Source organism: Buceros rhinoceros, unplaced genomic scaffold (genome assembly GCF_000710305.1).
Source record: "Buceros rhinoceros silvestris isolate BGI_N320 unplaced genomic scaffold, ASM71030v1 scaffold1216, whole genome shotgun sequence".
Taxonomy (NCBI): Eukaryota; Metazoa; Chordata; class Aves; order Bucerotiformes; family Bucerotidae; genus Buceros; species Buceros rhinoceros.
The window spans coordinates 1-24298 of NW_010415572.1; the positions used below are offsets into that span (position 1 = coordinate 1).

The following is a 24298-nucleotide window of genomic DNA, read 5'->3' on the forward strand; positions in this document are numbered from 1 at the left end:
TAAATAATTATTAATAAACTCTCCAGGAAAACAGTAGCTACACACAAGACGACTTTGAAAACATTTATGTGTTTGAAAAAACCTGAGGGGCATCCTAGCTGCTGGAGGAAGAGGCAGGAAACACTTGGAAAACAATAGGTTGTAAGAGACAGAAGCAACGGTACTCCTGAAAGCATAATGACCTGCTCAGTCTGAAGAACCATCCAGTATTTTTAGTACGTGGTCAGCACAATCAGAAAGTTATTATCTTCCCAGGAGAAGCCCCTGCATTTAATACATCAACTGTTAATCACAGAATGGTTCAGGTTGGAAAAGACCTTTAAGCTCCTCCAGTCCCAGCGTTCCCCCAGCACTGCCAGGTCCCCACTAACCCCTGTCCCCCAGCACCACCTCCACACGGCTGGGAAACCCCTCCAGGGATGGGGACTCCACCACTGCCCTGGGCAGCCTGGGACAGCCCTGCACAGCCCCAACGGGGAAGAAATTGTTCCTCAGGGACAACCTAAACATCCTGTGACATAACTTGAGGCTGTTTCCTCTTGTCCTGTCTTCTGATACTTGGAAGAAGAGACCAACCCCCACCTCGCTCCAACCTCCTGTCAGGGAGTTGTGGAGAGCGAAAAGGTCTCCCCTGAGCCTCCTTTTCTCCAGGATCAATCCCACCAGGTCCCTCAGCTGCTCCTCAGCGTACTTGTGCTCCAAACCCGGCTCCAGCTCCATTGCCCTTCAAGATCCTTCTGGGAGTGAGGGGTCAAAACTGAACCCAGGATTCGAGGGGTGACCTCCCCAGTGCCCCCAGTCCAGGAGGACAATCCCTGCTCTGGTCTTGCTGCCCATACCAGTGCTGATACAAGCCAGGAGGCTGTTGACCTTCTTGGCCACCTGGGCACACTGTTGGCTCCTCTTCAGCCACTGGCAACCAACATCCCCAGGCCCTTTTCCTTGAGCAGTTTCCAGCTACTTTCACCCCAGCCTGGAGCACTGCAGGGGGTTGTTGGGACCCAAGTGCAGGACCTGGAGGTGAGGTGCTTAGACCTCCTCCTAAAGTCAGGTTGGCTCCTTTTTGTCCTGCCTTCCTCTGGTTTCAAAAGCAGATAGGAGGTTAGTATCACAACAAATAAAGGGTTTTTTCCCCAAACTTATTTAGTGCTACCAGTAAATCAAAAATCTATAAAGACCCTTGAACAAGCAACAGGTGTCTTCTAAGAAGATTTTACATTTGGGGAGAATACTGCGTAAAAGAGCATTACTGTTGCTCCTGAACAGCTTAGTCCTGCTCCAAGAACACAACAGATGCTCTCCACTGCATTCTTCTCTTCGCTTTCACATTATTTTTATGTAGTAGAAGTGTCTAAATGCTTACCAGCATGGACTAACATTTATACAGCACAACAGGTGAGTAAGTTGTTTTAGTAACTCAAAACCATGATATAAAATGTTAAGGCAGGAAACAGAGATGGTACAATCTAGCTGAATCCCTTGGAAAGAAGGAATTACTGTCTGCTGAATACTTCTGCGATGTTCACTAGTGTGGGGCTCTGGAAAGAAAAAATAACCAAGAAGGTTGTTTTTACCCTCAGTTCTCTCTTATACAGACAAAGGATCCTTTCAAAATAAATCATAAAGCATTTAAGACAGGATGAGAAAGGCAGAGGAGAAGGTAAAAGGAAGAGGACGGCAGTCTTTTGTTTATCATTCCATCTTGAAACGTGTCACAGTGATCCACAACCTCTCCACTCTCGTTCCCTGCAGCTCCATCTCCTAAGCGATCACTTAGCCGGGCAGCAGCTCTGCAGCTGCCTCTTTCACACAGGTCTTTTTTTGTGCTGTCTGGTCTCAGATTGTGGTGGGGACCCTGCACACCTTCTAACACAGGCAATTTTGATTCCTCCTTCTCTCCTTTCTCATACCTCCTTCTCTTTAAAACAACACAGGCCTAATTCTTCTCCATGTTGATGTGATCTACTGCCGCTTTCCCACCTCCCCAATGCCCATTTTAATTCCTCACTCTGCAGCACTTGCATTGCTTCTCGAGGGCTTCATCCTCCACACTGATTACTCATCCTCCAACTCCTCATCTGGGTGTTCACTCGCATCAAACCTTCATTTGACCTGTGAGTCCCGCTTCAAATTTTTGAACTCAGTAACAGGGCTGTCACTTGAGTTGGTCTTCACCCCATTGCCCCTTCTGTATTCTTGAATTCCCCCTCCTGAACCATCGCCTGGTTTCGCATGTCTCTTTCTGGCCCTCCAATCAGCCTTTTCGCTATTCCAGCTCTTCAGCAAAGTATTCTGAGCTTATCTTAACTCTTCCTTCTCTAAATTGAAAAATTTCTTCATTCTCTTTGGGCCTCATTCTCATTTACTCTCACTTTCCCCATCCTTCCCCATCACAGTGTGCAAATCCCTTCCTGCCATATCCCAGAGCTGGCCTATCAACCCTGGTTTTCCCAGCTCCTAAAGCCAAGAGACTTCTCTGGCAGAAAAAGGCTAAACCAGCTGACCTTTTCTGGTCTGTTTTCTCCTTCTCTTGCTTTTCTGTGCTCAACTATTTTCCCAGCTTTCTTTTAATCTCCCCTCCCACAATTCCAGTCTTTTCACCTCATTCTTGTCTCCTCTTCCTGAAAACTTTGCCTTCTGCCTCTTTTATTTCTGCAAACGTTGTCATTAATAAAGCGACAAGACACAGCATGGCATTTCCCTTCCCCTAACAAGCCGGGGACCTGCTGGCCTGCAGAAACTGGAGTTCAGCACTGCTTGAAGTTACACCATTTAAAGAGACTCCTCAAATCTCCTGCAATGAGACAAGAGCTCCAGACCTCACTGCGGAAAAGCCTTAGCCACTTATCACAACAAAGCAGCGAAGAATAACAATCACTAAAAACCTTCTAGCAAAGCTTGTAATTCTGCCGTAAATAATTCCTTCCTCTTCAGTTTTACAACTTGCAAATACTTTCAACTACTGTCTCCTCTTTGCTGGGTTTCAACCTAGGTTAGCCCTTTAAATCTTCTTGTCAGTATTGCTACTCTTCCACCACAAGTTCTCTCCAGCCTGATACCACAGAGCTACAGCTGCCACTTCATGAGATATTGGGTGAGGGACTCAGGTTTTCCTGTACCCTGCATCACTGCTAATTCTATGGCAACACAGCCAATGTGATGTCCACCCTCTACCTCCTCCAGCATTATAAGAAAATAATCCAGGACCAACAGAGTCTGGGGCAGGAATTTTGAGTTACCTTCCAGCTCTCTCACCAACTTCACCTCTGGTTTTGTGCCCCAGCCTCTTGCTTTGTCACATGAACATAAGATCTGCTGAGTACCATGACATAATGTTTGTGAAGAGTTCAAGAATTCTGCACAAAACCCCTTAGAAAAAGCACTGACCGGAGGTGTCACCATCTCCTTCCTGCAGTACAGCTGTATTTGATTGCTGGTTTCTAGACATGCCTGTTTGCAGTGTTCCCAGATAAACCACTTTCTACCTGTACTTCTAATCAATATATTCCACTGCATCGATAGCTTTTTAGTGCCAGAAAGCACCTAGTCTGTCTTTGCACAGAAATACACCTGATTCCTGCGGCATGACTGCAATTGCTGCACTGTTTTAAGAAGATGGCCAATTTTGACTCGAAAAAAAAAGAAATAATGAAAAAAAAATCTACGACGCTACCGGATCAAGTAGTGAATTCCCTGCGCTGCTTACCATTTGCTCTATTTTCCTCATTTCAATTTCTCTAGAAATAATTTTGTATTTCCTTCCACGTCATTGATAAGGCTATTGAATAGCACTGAGCCAAGAACGGAGATGCTCTATAATACACCTATACACTCCATTTTGCAATTAATTACCTCCAAGACAGTACGCTCTTAACTTTGAATCATGCACTATTCTAAATCCAAGGAAAGAAAACCACGTTGGAAAGAAGTAAGAGCCCTAGCTAATATCCGAAGAGCTATATTCCACAGAGACCTGAGTGACTCAGTCTTTCATGAGGCAGGGATATAATTTTCTGGATGAAGTAGTTCAACAAATCTTTCTCACCCTCCACCTTCAAAAATGAATTTTAAATTATTTGTCCTTAAGAAACAATTCTAGCTTGGCTTGTAACTAATAGCTGAGCTAAGAAAGAGAAGCAGCATTAGATGAAAAAGCTGGAACACACTAGAAATGGCCAGTTATTTTCAGCCATACTCACAACAAACTGGTCCATGTCCCTTTCGAGCCCCATGTTTGGTAGATCGGGCATCATGTGCGCCACCACTTTAAACCCGGCATCCTTGGCTAAGTGGAAGGATTCACACACAGCCTTCACCGTGTGACCTCTGGGGAGAGAGAACAGAGATTCAGGATCACTCAGAAGACAACTTACTTTGATACGTTTGAGATTATTCTCTAAGAAGTGAGAAGGTTGAGTTTGGAATGTGCCTGCTAATAAAGGAAACTTCACTTGGGGCTAAAAGTTTCCTACTTATTCAAATCACAGCCTGAGAAACTTTGAAAAGCTGCTGAAATCTAATTTGTAAAGCGATGATACAAGTTGATGCCGCAGCACAAGCTAGGATACACTTCATTGATTGAAGCATAACCAGAAACAAAAGCAATGGAAGAGCAGAAGGAAGAGGAGGAGGAAGAGGAGGCAGGAGGATGGGGGTTAAGGAAAACCAGCTAGCTAGAAAGCCACCCTGCACCACGCTTGCCAAACTCTCAAGTACTCCTTTTAGAGAAACACAAACTCTTCTCAACTTCTGAGAGGCGCCACACCTCTGAAATACGGGCTGGATTAGGATTCTTGAAGGATTTCATGTTCTTCTCCACCAACATCCAACCAAGCTTGTTCTGCAGGAGCTCAGAAAGACGAGAAGCCCAAACAATGGCACGAAGTAAGGTTGAACCTCACACAACTCATTAGCCTCAAGCAAACTTCCCTTGCCTTCCACCTTCATGGCTCAGGAGCCAACTTCTGCCTTCACAAGAGCAATTGCTCTCATTACAAACAGCTACTAGAAGGTCACCATCACATGGGACCAGTCTTCCCACAAAGCCCTTGCTTTTCCTCTTCCTCAGCCGGGAGGGCTCTTCCACTACTGGCTGGACATTTCCACACCCTCAGCATCTGTTACCTTCTTCCCTCTCCAATCCCCGTTTTCTTCCCATCCCACTTTCACACGAGTTCACCCCATCTTTTGGAATTCCTTGCCAACTTAGCACAGCAGGATTAGCTCAGCAGGTGACTCTTCTTCTCCTCTGTAGTCCTCTGGGTGAAAAATTATTGCCCTCTGGGTGTCTTTACACATGCGTGCCTTCTGCCGAGACCTAACGTGAACCAAACCAAACAGCTACTTCTCTTGTTTGAAGGGTCTCTTCCTTCCTCACTACTGGAATATTCTCCCTCTGTTAAAACCCTACATGTAGTTTTATGACTATAGTTTTATTTATGATTTTTTTTTCAGAAGTATTACGGTAGTTTTCAGAGACTGTTCAAGGACACTATTACACAAGACCTTCAGTAGCCTGAGGGGGGTAAGTGGAGACTTGCTTCATAAATAAAAATTATTTTCTTATTAGAAGTGGAATTTGAGCTGCATCAATAACTTGATTATTTGATGCCTAGATCTGTTCTTGAATATTTTTCTGCCTCACAGCCACTGAAAGCACTCAGAAACCTCACTAATGACTTATGGAACATAATAGAAAGTAATTTCCAAACAGTTAGCCTAATTGGTTGTAATCTGACATTTTGCTACAAGCAGAATATTAAAAGTTTAAAGCCAAAACACATCCCCCACAAAGTAGAAGAACAGAAGCAAAATGAGGTCATTTCAAAAGAAAGGGAAACTTGAATCACCTTTCTCTCAAAGTATATTCCAATTCATTGTTCCGACAAGTTAGAGGGAGGTATTTGAGCAAACAGCCGGCATTTTCCCTGCTCTGAGACAGCCTGCAGCGAAGCCTCTGAGGAATTCTGCTAGCAGCTTTGGAAAGTGCCAAACTCTTTGCAAACATAATTCTGTACAGGATTACTTCGGAGTGAAATCAAGTGAGAATACTGCTGCATTTTTCTCCTGATTCACCAGCAGGAAAGCGAGGGTCATCAAACATACGAGCCAAAAGCAACAACGAGCTACATACAATTTATGGTACCAGCTGCGATGTGACAGACAAAACTGGAGGGAAACTGGAAGAAGACTGAAGTGACACCTACATGAGGTTTTGAGGTTCCACCTCAGGATAGGACACCTTTAAAAGGTCTGAGGTGAAATAAAGATTTTTAAGATAAATTAATTGTAAAGTTTCCAATCTGTGTCAGAATTCACTGTAAATGAATATATCTAACTGGAGAGTGAGATCCAGTGTGGATCTCTTCAGTTCCTCAGTGTGGATCTCTTCCTTTGGAAAGCTCTGACATCTAGAGGAGGAAAGTGCCACCTATAAATATTAGCTCTTAACTCCTGGACTACCCAATGAAAGGCTTTTCCTGCCTGTTGAGACCTGGAGCTCAACCTCTTCGTAGCACTTTGTGCACTTCCACACACCCGCAATATCACAGCCAACCCCACAGAACGAAACTCATCGTGGATTCTTTAAATCTCTAAAAGAAAATATCCAACGTTTTCAGTTCTGCGCTACTGCCTTTAAGGTATTAAACAAAATGTGCTTTGCTTACTGAACCACAGTCTCTCTGTCATTATGCACGATTATGGTTATTGAACATCTTGGTAGGTGACTGGAATATGCAATAAGAATGAAGGCAAGCTGAATGAGTGTCAGAAGTGAAAAAACGAGAGAAAAATCACTTCTTTCAACATCTCAAAGAATTATCAGGCTTGTAACAAATAAAAAAAGAGGTTGGCTTACTCGCCTGTAAGGGGTAGGATGAACAATAGATTGTGCACTCTCCCACGCAGGACAACAGTTCTTTTGGCCAAAGATGACAAGGAATAAATCACAGGCCTCTCGTCAATATATTTTGCAGTCCCTAGAGATACTGTATGCCTGGAATGACCATGGTTCATCTATCACCAGGGGCTGTTTCTGGTTATGTCTCTCTCTCTGCACTCACCACTGTAATCTCTGCTCTCCCATACTCAGCAGAAAAAGGGATCCAGTGGAGAGAACATGCTGTTTGCTGGTAGAGTACCTCGAACAGATTATCACAGAGTCCAGATACTGCATCGTACCTACTCAAGCCTATAGATTATGAATTATGTAGGACAAGAACTATGAGTTGTCTCTAAGGGCACATGTTCTACTTCACAAAACTCCCTGACAGGTGACTGGAGTGAGGGGTGGGGTCGGTCTCTTCTCCCCAAGAAGAAGCAACAGGATACAGGAACCAGCCTCCAGTTGTTCCAGGGGAGGTTGAGGTTGGCTCTGAGGAACCATTTCTTGCTCGTTGGGGTTTTGCAGGCCTGTCCCAGGCTGCCCAGGGCAGTGGTGGAGTCCCCATCCCTGGAGGGGTTTCCGAGCCATGTGGAGGTGCTGCTGGGGGACAGGGGGCAGTGGGGACCTGGCGGTGCTGGGGGAATGGGAGGACTCGGGGAGCTTAAAGATCTCTTCCAACCCAAACAATTCTGTGAGTCATGCTGGTCGCTTGAGTATTGTACTAGTATAAAAGTAGAGTGGGGTTTTTTGTTTTCTGTGGAGCCCTTTTTTACCAAGGGCAGTTTGCATCATGCCTTTAACGTGACATCTAGGGCTTGGGGGCTTTCGACCTCCTTGAGGACCAGCTGGGAAGCCCCCACCCCTGGAGGGGTTGCGGAGCCGTATGGAGGTGGTGCTGGGGGACAGGGGTTAGTGGGGACCTGGCAGAGCCATGGAAACGATTGGACTCAAGCTGCTTAAAGCTCTTTTCCAAAGTAAACCATTCTATGATTTATTTATGAAGCAATAGAAAAAGAGAGGTGTATGATACAGAAAAAGAACACGTGTTGAAAATAGAACATCAGAAATAACTCCATTTTGTCAAGCCACAGTCTACACAGTATTACAAAGAAATCCGTAATGCCATTGTGGTTTACTAGCTTTTCTTAACACAGGGCCACACAGGCAAGGAAATGGGATAAATGTTTCACCATTCTACGTTAAACGGGTGTTCAAGCAAACAGGTCAAAACATGCTCTTCAAGAGTACTCCAGAAACCATCCACAGAGTTACCAGGCTCAGCTTCACACTGAAGCTTTCTTCTCACCTGTTGGTGTCCCTGGCCACATCCTCGTACACGCTCTGCACTCCTATCTCGAGCCTCGTACAGCCATAGGATAACATGTCACTTAAATGGCGCTTCAGGCAGTAATCTGGTCTGGTCTCTATTGTTATCCCAACGCACTTTGTCAGGCTTCGTTCTGAATACCTGCAAAAAAGAGATGAAAATCGTGAAGGTGCTTCAGAAGAGTTTCCAACATCTTCCAGGTGGAAGTTTCTACGTCACTAGCAGAATTAAAATCCAAGTTAAACCCCTCAAACATTCCAGCAGCCAGGGTGCCCTTGACCTCATGGCAACGCGCGAATTAAACAACATGCACACTAATACAAGTCTGGAGTTTGGTTTTTATGAAAAAGAACTGGACAGTGACAGCCTGGCAGGGCTTTTTCAAACAGTACTTGTTGGGAAGACACTCCCAGACCAGACTGGGCCTTCCATGTCTGGAAATGAAGCCTGGGCAAAAGGGAAGGTCAGAGCAGGGAATGAGAACCGTGGTTTGGGGACAAACCAAAGGCAGTCGGAGCTCTAGCTCCCCGTCAGACGCTGATCTCACCTCTGGGAGAGTTTGGTACACCCAGTCCATTTTCATTTGCTTCTCATGGTGTACAGAGAAACTGCAGGGACTGGGATAAGCTCCAGCTGCCTTCTCACAAGGAAAGATACAAGACTGTTCATGACAAATCCACAAATCACTTTCCTTTGTGAGCAGGCAGCATGCTCACAACTTCATTGAAGTGTAGGGCTGAAAGGAAATTCACTGTTACCTTTTATCCCCTTCTCTCCCATTTATCACTGAATGTCCAACAAAGACTAATTATTCCAGCTAGTAGACAAAGCCACAATTGATGACAAATGGCAAGTTACTGCCCTACGAGAGAGTATAACAAAAAAAGGAATCCAAAGCAGCCTTGAACCACAGTTCACAAAAGGAAACCATCAATCAACAGGATCTCCACCACCAGCAGCAAAGATAATCCTTTCCATACAGGAATCATTTCGCTTGACCGTCTTCCCTGCAGAATAGAGTAGTTGTATAACAGAGGACTGCAGCACAAGAGAAAAGATTTACAGCAGGAAGAAGGAAACTTCTTCTTTTGAAACCACTTGAAACTGCAGAGATAATCTGGATAATTCCCAAACCAGGATGTGGGCAGGGTTAACAGCCACTGCTTGAGAGGAATATCGGTCTCTTTAATGGTCTCACATGATGAAGATCTCAGTATTAATATTAAATGTTGCTGAAAAGAGGACACCTTGAGAGAGAAAGATGTTTTGCTGATACCTGAAAGACTACTGCACACCTGAATCACATGGATGACTAACTTTAGCTCTTTATTAGGTGTTTTATAAAGAGTCATCATCTGGATAGTTGGAAACTTCTGAATCCAAATAAAGCTGCAGAGCCTACCTTAGAGCATGATGGAGGTCCAACCCTCCCCCAAAAAACCAGCAAAAACCCCCAAGCGGGCTCAGACTCGCGAGCAAATATATTAACTCCCTTCAAACCTTTAAAGCCTAAGGTATATAAAGATAACCTGGGGAACAGATTGCAATGGCAGTCAAACTAAGCACCTTTAAAAACAAATGACCAAAAGCCATGTAAAACATCTCAGGGTTTTCGGCTCACTAATCTGACAGACTAGCAAGTGCTCATCACGTCAGAGAAAACATTGCCACCCTGTGATGCATTAACATCAGACAGAGCAACGCCCGCTTATAAAGATGTGATTTGCCAGAATTAAAGAAAGAAATTTTAGCTAAGGGGGAGGGAAAAAGTCACCAGATACCCTCTGGCATGATGGGTGAGTTATGTGCTCAATCATGCTAGAAATACTGAGGGGAGACAAAAATAATTATATTGCCACCCCTTGAAGCAAATTCACGGCTAAGATATAAAATGCTGAATATAACGAACACCAGAAGACCCTAAACCAAAACATCTGTTAAGGGCAGCAACAGGATTTCAGTACGGTGTGACGGCTGGTAAAGTGTCTTGGCCAACTCTACACTGAAAGGAGAAGTGTGTCTTAATGATAACCAGAAAAGCAAAATAAAGATGAACCCAACATAGATAAAGTAACAAAGATTGGATTTCTGAGAAAAGTCACGAGCCTTATGGAATCACCATCTTCTGTCAGAGACATTTGCAACACGAGCCACAAGTCCTCCAGCTGCCTGCAGCAGCCTTGAAGATTTGTGGTGAGCAAACAGAGCACAAGCTCATCATCTATTCTCATCATCACACGAGCAAGTTAAAATTTTAATTTAGTACGAATAAATCCATCACGATTTAATGGTTAGTTTCAACGTTTCCCTATGCAGGGCCAGCACCTCCTTCGCTCAGCGAGTCAATGGCGAACTCAGAGAGAATTCAGAGACCTCGGAAGGGCAGGAGATAACCTTCTGTATGGTATCTCCCAAATACTGGATTTACATCGAGACAGACACTGATTTATTTTTTTTAATCAAATTCGCCAGATTTCTCATTGTAAAGCACAGTGAGAACCCAAGACAGATATTTATCAGCCAGCAGAGGAAAAGAAAAGACAAACTGATGAATGCCTCAGAGTCATGCTTGCTTCAGTGGAGAAAGCTTTGGATTTTTATTTTATTTTATATATTTTTGAAATACGACCCCAATTTTCAAACAATGTCATAGATTATTATTATTATTACTATTGATCAGGGATTTTTATAACAATTTATAGTCGATTGGCTATTTCAAGACTAACTTTTGTCCTCCATCTCTTCCTTTCAGAATTCACATTTCCACATAACTGCCCACGGGAAACACGGTGGGTTCCCACATTTCTAGCAGGTTGGGTGGGGACATTTTTGCCCTTACAATTCCATGCTGAATCCCCCGGCCACCTTCCTGACCACAGAAGCAGCTTCCACAAAGACACGCTCCATAAGGCCCTCAGGGACCAAGGCGACGCTTAACAGTCTGGAGTTCTCCTTCTCACACTCTTGAAGGCAGACACAACATTTCCAGTCACTGGGGACCTCTCAGTTGTCATGACTCCTCCAAGGTGAGATAGAGCTGCCTCACCCATCGCCTTCCACAGACTTGCATGTGTCCAATTTGCTGGTGGGATCCAACACAATCCTCTGCCGTGGGCAGCACTTCTCACCCCAAATTGTCACTTAGCATGAGCAGATCTTGCAAATAAAGACCAAGGCAAAGAAACACCGCATACCTCGGCCTTTTCCTGTGTCTCTCATTACAGAGTTGTCTGTCTCACCTGGCAGCAGATCCACTTTTTCTTTTGTCTTTATTTGCTGACAACCTATCTATAAAAGTTCTTCTTCCTGCCCTGTCATCCCTTGGAGTTTCAACTCCACCTAACCTCTCCTAATGTGCCCTGTAACCCTCCTGAGTATCCTGCACATCCTTTCACCTGCTGCACGCACTCCTTTCTTCACGCCTGAGCTCCAGCAGGACTTCCCCCATTAGGCAGTTAAGCAAAGCTGGTGACCTGCCACGCCTGCTTGGTTTCCTGCACATCAGGATGTCTTCACAATTTGAAGAGGTTGACCTGGAAGATCAGCTAAGCTCACCTGGGCTTAGTCACCCTTCAGGGCATCATCCCATGTGACGCTGCCTTTTGGTTTCCTGGAAAGGTTCAAGTCTGTGGTCCTGAATTTTGAGGTCTTCTGCTACTCACCTCACCTCCCTCGGGATCTCAAGCTCTAACATCTTCGAGTCACTGCAGCCAAGATGACAGACACCAAAAACCACCTCTCCTAGGCAGCAGATGAGCTACCTATTTCAAAACATCACCATAACACACTCTGGACATCTCCTAAATTAGCTGTGTTCCACAACGTTGCCATTCTAGCAGGTATGCGGGAATCAGACTAGATTCAAGGTTTGTATATTGGTCATTAAGTGCCTACGTTCCAATGCTTACATCATTTTCATACCTTTCCCTTAGCTCTATTGCCAGATTTTAAGCATTCTTCTCGTTGCCTTTGATAGCAAAAACAGCCGCAGAACTTTGCAGACACACAGCACTATATCCAGATGGGATATGATTTGCCTAATCCTATCCAATTTTCCACTATTTATACAGTCAAGGGTAATTTGGCTGCTGAATCACACAGAAAAGCTCATGATAATGCGACTTAACTCCTAAATATTTTCTAGATATTTCACTGCTGCTCGGAATAGAATCCTGCATCATTCCTAGAAAAACAGCTTTACATTTTCCCATCATAAAGTACACAGCTTGCTCACACACAACTTACCCTGGAATACAGATTTTCCTCTTATTTGCCCATCTCCAGTATCGATAGCTGCTGCCAACCCTTAGAAATTACTATTTTAACGCAAGTTTCAAACAGAAGGCCCAGAGGCAAAAATAACAGAATCCCATTAGAAACCATTCAGGTCAGCGACAGTAATTTTTCGCTATGCCTCTTTTGAAAACCAATGTAATGGACGACATGTTGTTCTAGTCTGTGTTTTAATGTCAAAATATCTCACTGTACTGAGTCAATTCTCTTGCAGAGGTTTATGCATATTATACTTAATTTCTCCAAAGCCCTGTAAATTCACTGACAGGATACGGCGACTTATCATGATAATGGACACGATGGATTTGCCTTCACTTAGTCACAGCCATCTTGTCACATCTCCTGCAGGAACGGCACACCAGCCAGGCACACGTGAAAAGGGAACAGCCCAACCAGGCAGAGAGCCTGGAAAGCAGGTATCTAGAGTGCTGCAGGGAGTGACTGCAGGATACTCAGGCACAAGACGTTAAGATGGTCTTGATGAATACCAAGACAAGCAAAACTATTATTAACTGAAGACCAAGAGAAGTAAAAACAGAGAAAGCCCTGAGGAATTAGATGAACCCAAGTTGGAAACTCTACCCATGATGGTCTTGTGTATACAAGTTCACCCGATTTCCAGGTTCATTCTGATGTTAATATTTATGAAGCGCTTTTCTTCTGGAAGCTGAGAGTGGAGATGGATTTTATCTCCTCAAGCAGCAACAAACATCTTACAGTGTTTCTCCTCCTTCCCTGGAACAGTCTTATTTGCTATTTGTAACACAGCAGTACTGAGGAACCCCACTTAATCAAAAGAATAATCAGAAATCAAGACGAGTCTATAGCACAAGATGAGAGCGGAGCAATTTTAATAATGGGCTGACTGCAGAGGGGAATTATGCACATAAAATAGATGCTATGCCATGCAAATGAGGGAAATGAGATACAAAGAAACCTTAAGATTTGCACAGACATAGCTATTGTAAGGTTGGTTCTTTTCATCATGATTACAGAACCGTCTGAAATGGGACAAAGTAAAGGAGAGATTATTAATTTTAATCATTGAGGAATATCTGACTGCATTTTCAGAGAAAGCCGGTACATTAAGCAGATCTTCACATCAGAATCTACCTCTTAAATAAGCTTGGGGTTAAGATCGAAAAGGCACCTACCTCTCCGCCAGACAGAGCAGTTTGACAGAGGATCTCAAATATCTTCTCAGTGAAAAAACAGCACAGTTCTGGCAGAAAGCAATGCATTGAACAAAGCCTCTACTTGCTCTCGATTTAAACTTTGGTCTACAGACAAAAATCTCATCAATTAAGAAACGTGAGGATCAAAGACTCGATTATTTACAATCCGTACAGCAGCTCCCAAGCATCCTGGTTGGGAGCAGCGTGGAAGAATGCCAGACAACACGGAAAGAAAGAGTCACCTCACCCCAGCAAGCTCAGAAAAGATAAACTGTAAGAGCAGAAAGTGTTTAGGTGTACATGCCTATATGGAAAGATGGGAAGGATGTAGAACTCATCCAACCCAACGGTCCCAAAAAATAAGTCTGCAGGACATTCCAGCATTATGTCAAAAGCCAAAGAAAACCTTCTTAAAGGTGAAGATGGAACCAATTACTAAGGTGCTCATATTACTCAATCACCGCTGCTGCTAATGAATTATCCAACAGCAGCAATCTCCACAAAACGTGGTGCTCCGTGCTCAGACACAGTGCAACGAGTGATCACAGCTCAGCTGAGCAGCTGCTCACCTACCCTGAGCCTATCCCCAACAGAAAAAAAACAGCTGCAGACCCACTTCAGATGAGGTGGTTAGAGTCTTGTGGAAAGAGGGAAGTGTTGAAGGGCTGGCTGGGGGAAATCAAGAATTCTAATCATGGTCCAATTGAGTCCTCAGCAGAAGGTTCCTGGCCGTAACTTTGTCAACAACAAAGATTGTGGACACTCAGCATCTCAAACAAGTCCAATATCTTAAAAAAAAAACCTCCTTGTGCCCTTGACTACACAGAGCGTGGTCCTGGGTGTCACACGATTACAGGTGTTCAACTCTGTCTATACAAGTAGAGTTAAGAGAAAAAGTGACACCATTGGTTTTGGAAGAGGAAACTGCCAATATAATACACAAGTATCTTATGGAGCACATCCTCACCTCTCCCTTATACGACCCCCTCTTGCTTGATCTCTAATAGCTCTGTTTTATCACAACTTCAAGCTCTGAAAGCCAGCCAGCCATCATTCATTCAGCACCCACAATTTCCTGCTAGCAAACGAAACAGGTGGCATCTTACTCATCCGACGTGTTTCCAAAGTCGCGTGTTTGATGATTGCCCAGAGCTCCGATGCCGGTTATTTGGCTTTATCCTGCTCCCGTTTAATGACAACATTTCAGCATTTATCACCACTACCAGGAGGGCGACAGATTGTTTCAGTTACTTTGCAGCACCAGTTTCCCAAGTTTCGGTTTTCAAATATCAAAAAACTTAGAGATATTTAAAATACAGTCGTCTATTGACCAAATTATAATCTCCTGATTTTGATAAAGTAACGGTATTTACACCTGCTAAAAGGTAAGTGTGAACTAACCCTTTTCCTGCCATGAAATGCCACTAACAGGTAAGTCATACGTAATTATGTTCCCTCCTGCTGTGTCACTTGGCATTAGAAACCCAGGGCAGGAACTGTGCTCAAAACAGTCCCTGTTCTGAAGCAAAAAATCCCCTAGAACTCACCAGTTTTCTCGCTTTCTTAATTTGTTTACCAAGTTGCAACCACAAGGAATGGATCTGACATCTGAAAACGTTCCGAAGCAAAAGCCCAGCATGAGCCAAAGCGGCAGAGTTACGTTAACACACTTCAGGCCTAATCAAAGAAGGGCTATTTGCATGGACTAATTAAGCGCCTGGCTGTAACGAGGAGAGTGTAATGATGTTGGCTGCAGAGGGAAGGGGAAGGAGGGTGGTTTAGTTTATTTTTATATCAGTTCCCAGCTTTCAGAGAGCAACATCACGTCGAGGACCTCTGGGCAAGGAGGCTGTAGCTTTCTGGAAGGATCCCATCAGCCACGACAGCCGGGACAGAGCTATCCTCGAGAGCGGCTCCATTCCGCCCTTACCGTGCTGGGCTAATAAAAGCACAATAATTTCCAAAGTCATAACTGCTGCCCTTTCTCAGAGGACATCTGAGCAGGCCCTGAAAGGTTTGTCTTGACTCAAGAGGCAAAAAACAACCCCCAGGACACTGAAAGAAAACCGCAACAGGACCTTCTAACACGCAGGCTTATTTTCTAAGCTCTCATCCATCAAGTCCAAGGCAAGAGCAATACAGATAATGGTTTCTTCAGCCACAAATTATTAGCAGGCTGAACTGAAAACACCAGGATGAATAAGCATATGCTAGAGTGGATTATTCCAAAAAAGAAAAAGGGATATGTATGGCTCTAACAGGAGCCAACTACAAACTCCTTTTTACATGTTTCTGTTAAAACTAAAAGTTTAGGGAGGAAAAAAAGGCTAAAATGGGCAAGTGAGTCCTTGTCTCCTCCTCCCTTATGTCAGCTCTCTGCCTTTCTCAAACCTGTCCAAGAGAGTACAGCCAAATTACAGTCGTGGAGACCAACGTCTTCACATTTCTCCCAGAACAGAAGCAGCAACACGAATTGCCAGCTTCCTCACCCCAAGGCATAGGGAGACCCGAGACTTCACAGAGCAATGGAGTACCACCAACAAACAGACCTACTCTGGAGGTGGAACAAGGGACCTGCACGCTCCAGGAACACACAAACATTGTCTTGGGCAAGTCCGAAGGTCTGTTCAGCCCAGAATCCTGTCCATCCATGGGTGCTGCAGATGCTTAGGCTAGAGCAACAGGAGCAGGGCGAGCTGCAGTGGTACTTTCCTGGAACACTCTCACAGCTGCCAACTATTTCCTCTTCAGGGACTCCACGAGCTAGAGGTGACATCTTTAGCAGTAGTACGTGTCTCCCGGACTCTCACTAGATATTTCTGCTATGAATGTGTGTGGCCACCCCTGATTCTCGCTATGTAGCACCCAAAGAAGTAACTCCCCTGTGTTTAATTCTCATCTCACCCAACAGTCTTCTGCTCTAGGAGATAAGCAACGTGACTTCTCCAGGCCACTCAGGATTTACAGATCTCTAGTACATCACTCTCAATTTTCTTTTCCCCAGTTCCACAGTATCATTTTCCTTCTCCCCGCCCTTATTTTTAAAAGGAAGACCTGATCACAGGTTCAAGCTGTGAAGACGCTGCTGAATTTTGAAGTAGCAGAACAGTATTTCCCAGTTTGCTTTCTATTCCCTTCATTGTAATTCCTCACGTTGAGTTGATCTTTTAACTAACGCCAAGCATCAAGCCTGTTTTTCTCATAGTTATCTATTGCAATTTAGTGGCATTAGCCATCTTGGAGATCTTTAAGGAGGCTTTGGTGAACGACCTCATTCTGGAAATTCAGGTAAAGTTACATGTATTTGTCAAATGCTTCAAAGAAAACTACAACCTGGATGTTTCGTTGCAACATTAGCCCATTCCAAGTACCATGGGGAAATGAGTTCATCTGCCAAAATGAAAACAAGAACCTCTCTGTACTCATTCTAGATAAAGAGGGAGGTGGTTTGGTTTTTTAGCAGCTACAGAACACAAAAACTTGTTATCCTAATAAAGACAACTGAAAAGGCATCAGTGAAATACAACTTTTTCCAAGGTGTCTGAAAGAAAAAATAATACATAAAAGTGCTTGTAAACCACTTCCTAAGCCCATATTCAATCTATTAGATGAGGAACACACACACTTCCCTCCACGACAAGCCATTTTGAATTTCAGTGAAATGGCAGTTAAAAACCCAACCATCCACCTTCTACGTGGAAGATGCAGCTAGTCCATGCTGATCATTCCAGCCTGGGTTTTCGGCAGCCAAGACAAGCAGATCAATGAGCCACACCTGGGTGAAACCATAGGTTGGCTGCCTACGTCCTCAACCAGCCATTCTAAAATTCCCATTCCTATTCCCAGGATGCTCGTACAGGTATTTTTTATCTCCTTTAATTACCTCCAATAGCATTTGAAAATGGCAACCAAAGAAAAGAAGCCATGAATGTGATCCTGGAAGACCTGATAAAATCGTGAAAAGGAAGAAGTGGTTTAGATAACCAAAAGCTCCAAGTGGTTTGGATGACCAGAATCTTGAAGACGTTACAAAGCTCGGGGCTTGCTACAAAAGAGGGGACCATTTCCTGGCAGCTCCTCTCCTATTCAAGAAAATAGTTTACAGGTAATGACATGCCTTCCCAGGATACCAAACCATACAGGTCACTTCTGAAGGGGGGATAAAAGCCCACACATGAGGGTTATCAACCCCAACACTATTATTTTCAGAAGCATTTGTCAGTTTATGGTGCACAAGAAAAGCTCGGAAAAAAATGTACTCAGCACCAGGAGAGAAAATTGGAGACCTTTTAAGTTATGAAGTTTTAGAAAGAGTGAACTGCATTTCTTAGTAATGATTTGGGAATTTCTGTCCAGCATGCCAGGATAAACACTAAATACAGAGCCCTACTCCTTGCTTTAAGCACCAGCTCCATGGAGCACAGTGGCCTCAACCCACACACCCCTTCAAGGGTAGAAAAGCAGAAGGCTGGAGGTTGCGTCTGGTTCATATTTCATTTTGGTCAATTTTATCTTCTGGTATCTTTTCACCAAGCAATATACAATCTAAAATTAAGCAACTCTTAGTTCCATTTCAGCTGTCCCTTATGTGGATTCCAGTACAGTTTTATTTGACCTTTAGTTAAATTCCACCTCTACCAGGCAATCAATATCAGCTATTCCCACAGGACAGGTTTTACTCCATGTCCTTTTTTCTTTTATCCAAGTGTACAGAAGCAGATAACACATCCCACGAACAAGCCATGTCACCGCAGTGACACCAAAGTCATGAGCAAGCAGCTCATCAGCCTGTTACAAACAGTGAAACGGAGATTGTTATAAAATCGGTATGAGGCGATGCCCAAGATTTTGTCCTTGATTTCTCACATCTTTGCTGTGCAATTTAGCTAGGGAAACCTGAAGGGACAACAATTTAAATGTCTGCTGCCAGATCAATATGATCAACGATTAGGTCATAATTATACAGAGTTTACCATGGAATAGTCAATATGTAGTTACAGATACACGCTAAAAAAGGAATGCAGGAGAAAAAAATCTTAGATCTGAAATTATGAAAGAAATGACCTGACAGTCTCTTTTATTAGATCTAAACTGAAGTCCAAGTTTTTCTTGGTACAGTTGATGAGACAGCACTGGGTGAGACTTATATGTATTAAAAAAAAAAAAATCTAGTTCCAATTTCAGTTCTGATATTGACTCACTGTGGCCGAGGGAAAGTTGCATATTCTTAGTAATAACCACTTCTCAGCTGTTATTGAGGAAAATAACCATTTCTGCCGCTGCGGTGCTGCTGACAGCTCAATGCCCCGAAAGCTGCTGTTGCACAAAGACAGCAAAGGCCTTGCTTTGGAGTTTCTGCATCTACCCATCCAAAGCATTCATCTCGCCCCCATCCAATATAAATGTTTAGCTTGAGGAAAGAAAACCAGCTTGATTGCTGCTTTGAGGAGACAAAGACATTGCACCAATAAAATAATAAGCAGAGCTAATAAAAAGCAGTCATCAGCCCAAACTGCCAGTGAGAAGCTGTGGTTTAGCTCATCTCATTCCCTTGCCAAAGCGACGCCCTCACCTATAAAGCTGCAATATGATCTCTCTCAAAAAAAGCGTTACAAAAACATTTTCTCTGTGCTTGTAAAATCGTGTGTTCAGGAAGAGGCTTTGCTGCAGCACACTGCCAGTACTGATGGTGGCACTTCCCCAGCTCCATTTGCTGTCCATTGTAGCTCCAATGAAGATGCCAACAGCTACTCAACTTTTAATGGTGATGGAGTTCATTGTCTTGGAAAAGGATTTCAGCTTTTAGCTGCTACAGTGGCTTAAAACTGCATCATCTATAGGCACAGGCATCCCTTGCAACTCCAGTGAAGATGTGGTGATCCCAAGGAGCAAGCTCCTGCTAAGGAGTCAAACGTTACCTAGCATGGCTACAACCTGTGAGTAACACAACCCGGCTTACGACAAGGCAAAAACACCAGAGAGGAGACAGAAAAAGAGGTGAGTGACCACCTGTGTCTTCCCAGAGGTGGGGAAAAGCAAAGACCTGGGAAGGAGAACAGGACCAAGAACCAACACTGGAAGAAATAGCAGTAGCTTGCAAACAGCACACGAAAAAGCAGCCTGAGCTCAAGGAGCCAGAAGTCAGAGGTGAAGAAGGAAACACCTCGTGCCCAAGCCTGCAACGGAGCCGAGACTCTTGGTACTAGATTCAGCTTGTGGATGCAAACACCTATGTTGAGCTGGAGTTCTTGTCTCCCACGGCCAGTCAACAGAGCCCAGAGAGCGACGGAGACCCAGTGTGGCGTCTGCTTCATGAGCTGGATCCCTCTCAGCTCTGCTGACCACATCTCTTCTGCCTGTGAGACAATCAGTTCACATGGAAACATCTGAACAGAGCTGTCTTAACCCCACCTCACCTCAGAGCTTAGAGAAAAGGTGAATCTTATTTATATCCAAGGACAAAGGGCCTTCCCAATGATTTTACAATTTTTAGAGCAGCACACAATCTATCTCAGGAGGCAAGTGTCTTAGAGAAAGAGGAAAAAAAGTAGGTAATTGTATAATCTAAGGCCCAAACAGAGGGTGACCAAATTAAGGCTGCACAGGCACCCCCAGCTCTGCCAGCTCCCAGCTTTGAGTACTTGACTTCACAACTGATGGGCCCTGAGGAGGCCCAGTGTCCCTGAGCGCATCAGCTGCACCACATTGCAGAAAGATGTACATCAAAAGCAAACAGCCTCTGCTCTGCCTGGTACAGCAGAACACTCACAGGGAACCATTTCTTGCCATCCTTCCGTAAAAGTATGAAAATTAAACTCCCCCCCCTTTTTTTTCATGCCTACTGCACCCACCATGTTACTAGTAAATGACTTTGCTTCCAAATTAATTTAGCGCTGCTGAAAGGCAGTAGATCTCAGTTTACAGTATCAATGAGGCAAGCACAGAATGGCCAAGGGAACTATAAACCACAGCTCGCTATTTTACCAGCCCATCTTGATTTGGGTTGGAAACAATCTCTGTGGGAAGGAGGAAAAAGAGCAGTGCTGGTCCCACATGAGCTCTCCAGGGCTTGGGAGTATCAGTCTCGGGTCACCTGCACCCTTACAGAGCTCGAAGCAATAGGAAACATTTGATCTTTTGCCCACTTGGAAAATCAGGATACAACGGCAACAAAGGCAATGCACAGGATGGTGTAAAACTTTCTGTGTCAGGGAGGTTAACCCAGAAAGCTGATTCAGTACCCGCCACGCCATCTCTTCACAATGTTACCCTTGGATCACCAGTACAATCTGAACTAGAACCGTGTAATAATCAGACCAGGTTCATACTCATACAGGTGACCAAGCCATGACTAAAACTCCAGCTCCAGTTACCAATCCCAGCTAACCACTCAGATCCCATCCTAGCATTAATTTTTTACTGCAGGTCACTGGAGAACTTGTTACGCTTGCCAAATTACACACGCGCAGCAGTGAAGCAGCAAAAATGAGAGAAGTATTCCCTTTGGCAGGTGTTCAGCAGTAATTTGCTAAAAATATTAAAAAAAAAAAAGGCACTGAAATACATTATTTAGCTTTGACAATGTCGTGACCGCTGCGGCCACCGTCCTTTCTACCAGCACAGGATGAAATAAGGATCAATGGCATTTACAAATACTGGTGCAGCTCAAATTTCTGTTAGGAATAAACACAACCACCTCGTAAACCTCTGACAAAGATCTATTTGCCTCCACCTTAGAGAACCTAAAGCCACATAACACCAGATGTGGTGTTGCACATGCACAGATATAGGGGTATGGCTTCCTCATCACTACCTTCCCATGCCACCAACGTGCAGTCACAAACCTGATTATTTTATGTGCAGGAGAAAACGTTGTGGAAATACTGAGCAGGACAGATAACCGCAGAGATAATCACTTCCCGTAGCAGCAGGGGGGAAAAGGATGCACAGCTACTTGTAACAAGACTAGGATCTGACAAAATGACTCGCACATATATAGCTTTCAAGTAACACGCACTTCAGCAGCTCTAAGTTGGGTCTTGCAGTAGAAAATCAGCGATGCAAAAGTAACAGGGTACCAAAGGCCAGACAACTTTGGGGTAAATTCCCTCCAGTTCTGCCGGCTGGAAAGACCTTGTCCATGCTGAAGGCATTTAGGGGTAAACACTGAGCAACGAACAGGTTTGAAAGGTAAACATGGCTCCTGCACCATCGAGAGTCACATCCAAAGCTGGAGACAAAGCAAATGTGCCTGCTTCTCCAGACGGGTAGGAGCCAGCCTCCAAATCTCTGGGAACAAAAGGAAATTTAGGCAGAATCACTGTTGTAAATGATCTGGCACAAGAACAATAGCCAGTTATCTCCTGCCTGGCACAGAAAAATCGCTGCCTGGTCAGATGTCCCGCGGGATTTGACAGACAAGCTTTGATGGATACAGCCACAGCAATTTGCAATGTTGCTGCCTCTTCCTCTTTGTTTCCTTCTCTGCCAGAAGCTGCTGCCTGCACAGGAGGGGATGCAGAACTAGGTAAGTACCCACACACCTCGGCTGTCCCAAATTACCACTGGAACAGGAGCTTAAGCCCGCAATTACAGTGGTCTGGGCTGGAGCTGCCAGAGCTTCAAGAGCCTACCTGTCACAGTACCTGCTCATTATGGTGAGTCAGGAGGGGAGATCTGACCAGCAAATTCTGGCAATTTGTAGTGGGGCAATTTAACAGGCCGGGCTCCCCACGGCCAAAGCAGCAGCATACTTTCTTAAACCGCTGTTCACTCCAGATCACGTTAACTCACCACAGGGTGAACCCTGGCAGCTGAAGGGTGGACGACTGCGTTTAGCTGTTTTGGAAGCAGTAACCTCAAGCAGAGGGTCAAGGTAGATAAAAAGAGAACAGTAACCTCTTAAATCGCCCCAGCATGAATCACTGGAGCTAGTGAGTCAAAGCCCACGGTTATTTTTGCTAAAGTCACAATTAGTACCCAGAAAGCACAATTAAGATACATTAGTGTAACAAGCAACCATATGTCAATTGAGCCATCTGAAGTGGAGGAGAGTGGCTTCTCGGCCTGTTCTAAGCACAAAACCTCTTTCCTTGAGATCCCCAGCATACTAGAATTTCTCACAGAGAAATACATTCACAGAGGCAGCTGCAACATGCTCATTTGTTATCCCATGTAACCTCACCGGGGGTCTGTGCCCTAAAAATCAAGCAGCCATGATAAATCTTGTTAAAATAACAGCAGCAGCAGCACCAAGACTGGAGTCAGCTGCAGGAACCTGCATCTTCTGACAAAACTCCTGAAGTGTTATTTAGGAAATGTAAAAGAGATTTCAGCTTGCGTGGTGAAGTGCAACCTTTTGAAAGTTGGTTTATTCCTCACTATTGAAAACCAAACTTAGGGGTTGCTTAGTGGTCAGCCTTCACAACCACTTATATTTCTTGTGGAGAAACTGCTGCTTCTGTAAGAAGAATTACGGATACCCAGGGCCTAATTTGAGAAAAGAATATAACCGTTTTCCCAGAAAACACAGTATCTGATCACGACACAAAACACATTTTTCATGGGTTGCTCTGATCTGGCGTGTGATTTCCAGCTGGGTTTTAAAAGGCAGTGGGAGCTCCACACAGCAAACATACTGCTGCTGAAACTGCCAGTGCTCGGGGGGGTTGTATTCCTCGGATAGGCTAAGAGGTCTTAAACTGGACAGACAATAATCCAGCCCTAAGCAGTGGTTATTTAAAACCTGCGTCTTTTTTTCAGCAAAGGCTCTAAAGTATCTGGGTCTATTTGCTCACTGCTGGCCAAAAGATCAACACAGCTCTTGGGAAACCTAAAGGAAACTTCCTCGTGCATAATCAAAACGTTGGTGGCAGCAGGAAGTATCGCTGCCTGCTCACCAGCTCAGCAGAAGACACAGCTGATGGTGGAAACACAAAACGATGCTCAGCAAAAGCAATCGATGACAAGCGTAAGAGAAAGGCAGCTCAAAATGTTGTCTGGCATTAGGAGCTGGAATTCCTCGATAATGAATCAAATGCTGGTACTCACTTATCCAGGTTCTGGGCTTCCATACATGATGCAAGTGGAAAATGAGCCTTTGAAGAGATTCCTGATGAATGTGCATTTGTAAACACACTAAGAAACGCCAGGCTTGATGTTGTGGTCCGAGGAGCTGCACCCTGCAGCCCTGCGCAGCCTGGGAGGACCTTTCTGTTGCCTGCCTGTCTTCACCACAGGCAAGCGCTCCTTTGGCCTCACTCACTCATTAAAAGTCAGATCCTGGCTCAGAGAAGAGGTGCTCAGCCCTTGGAGTTAAGTGATGAGTCACGGTGGCAGCTAAATATGCCCAGCACCTCTAATGACTCATGGGTCAGGTGAGAGGAGCAGAATGATGGGGAGCAGCAAGTCTCATTTGCATGTGTATTTTACACCTCCTTCATTGATCGTCCTCAGGGAAGAGCAAAGGCAGTTGCAATTAAGTCAACACTTTGGCTTGATGGAAACAACTCCCAGAGAAAGATGTATTTCTCTAGAGTACAAAAAGAAAACTCTTAGTGATTCTTTAGCAGTGATTACAACTCTCCTCCTAAGAAAGGGAAGCTTATCACCAAGTCT

General features: G+C 44.4%; 1 protein-coding gene across 1 annotated transcript in view; it reads right to left on the bottom strand.

The window, feature by feature from the left end:
* Positions 1–4199: 4199 nt before the first annotated feature.
* The window catches only part of LOC104494581 (elongator complex protein 3-like), a gene marked incomplete at its 3' end in the record, with an annotated part of 32619 nt that continues 12520 nt past the window's right edge, over positions 4200–24298 (bottom strand). Inside the window, exons 8-9 of the mRNA XM_010137442.1 lie at positions 8193–8354; positions 4200–4326 (exon numbers count right to left, since the gene is read on the bottom strand). Of these exons, the coding sequence (XP_010135744.1) occupies positions 4200–4326; positions 8193–8354 (289 nt within the window). The remainder of the gene's footprint in view (positions 4327–8192; positions 8355–24298) is intronic.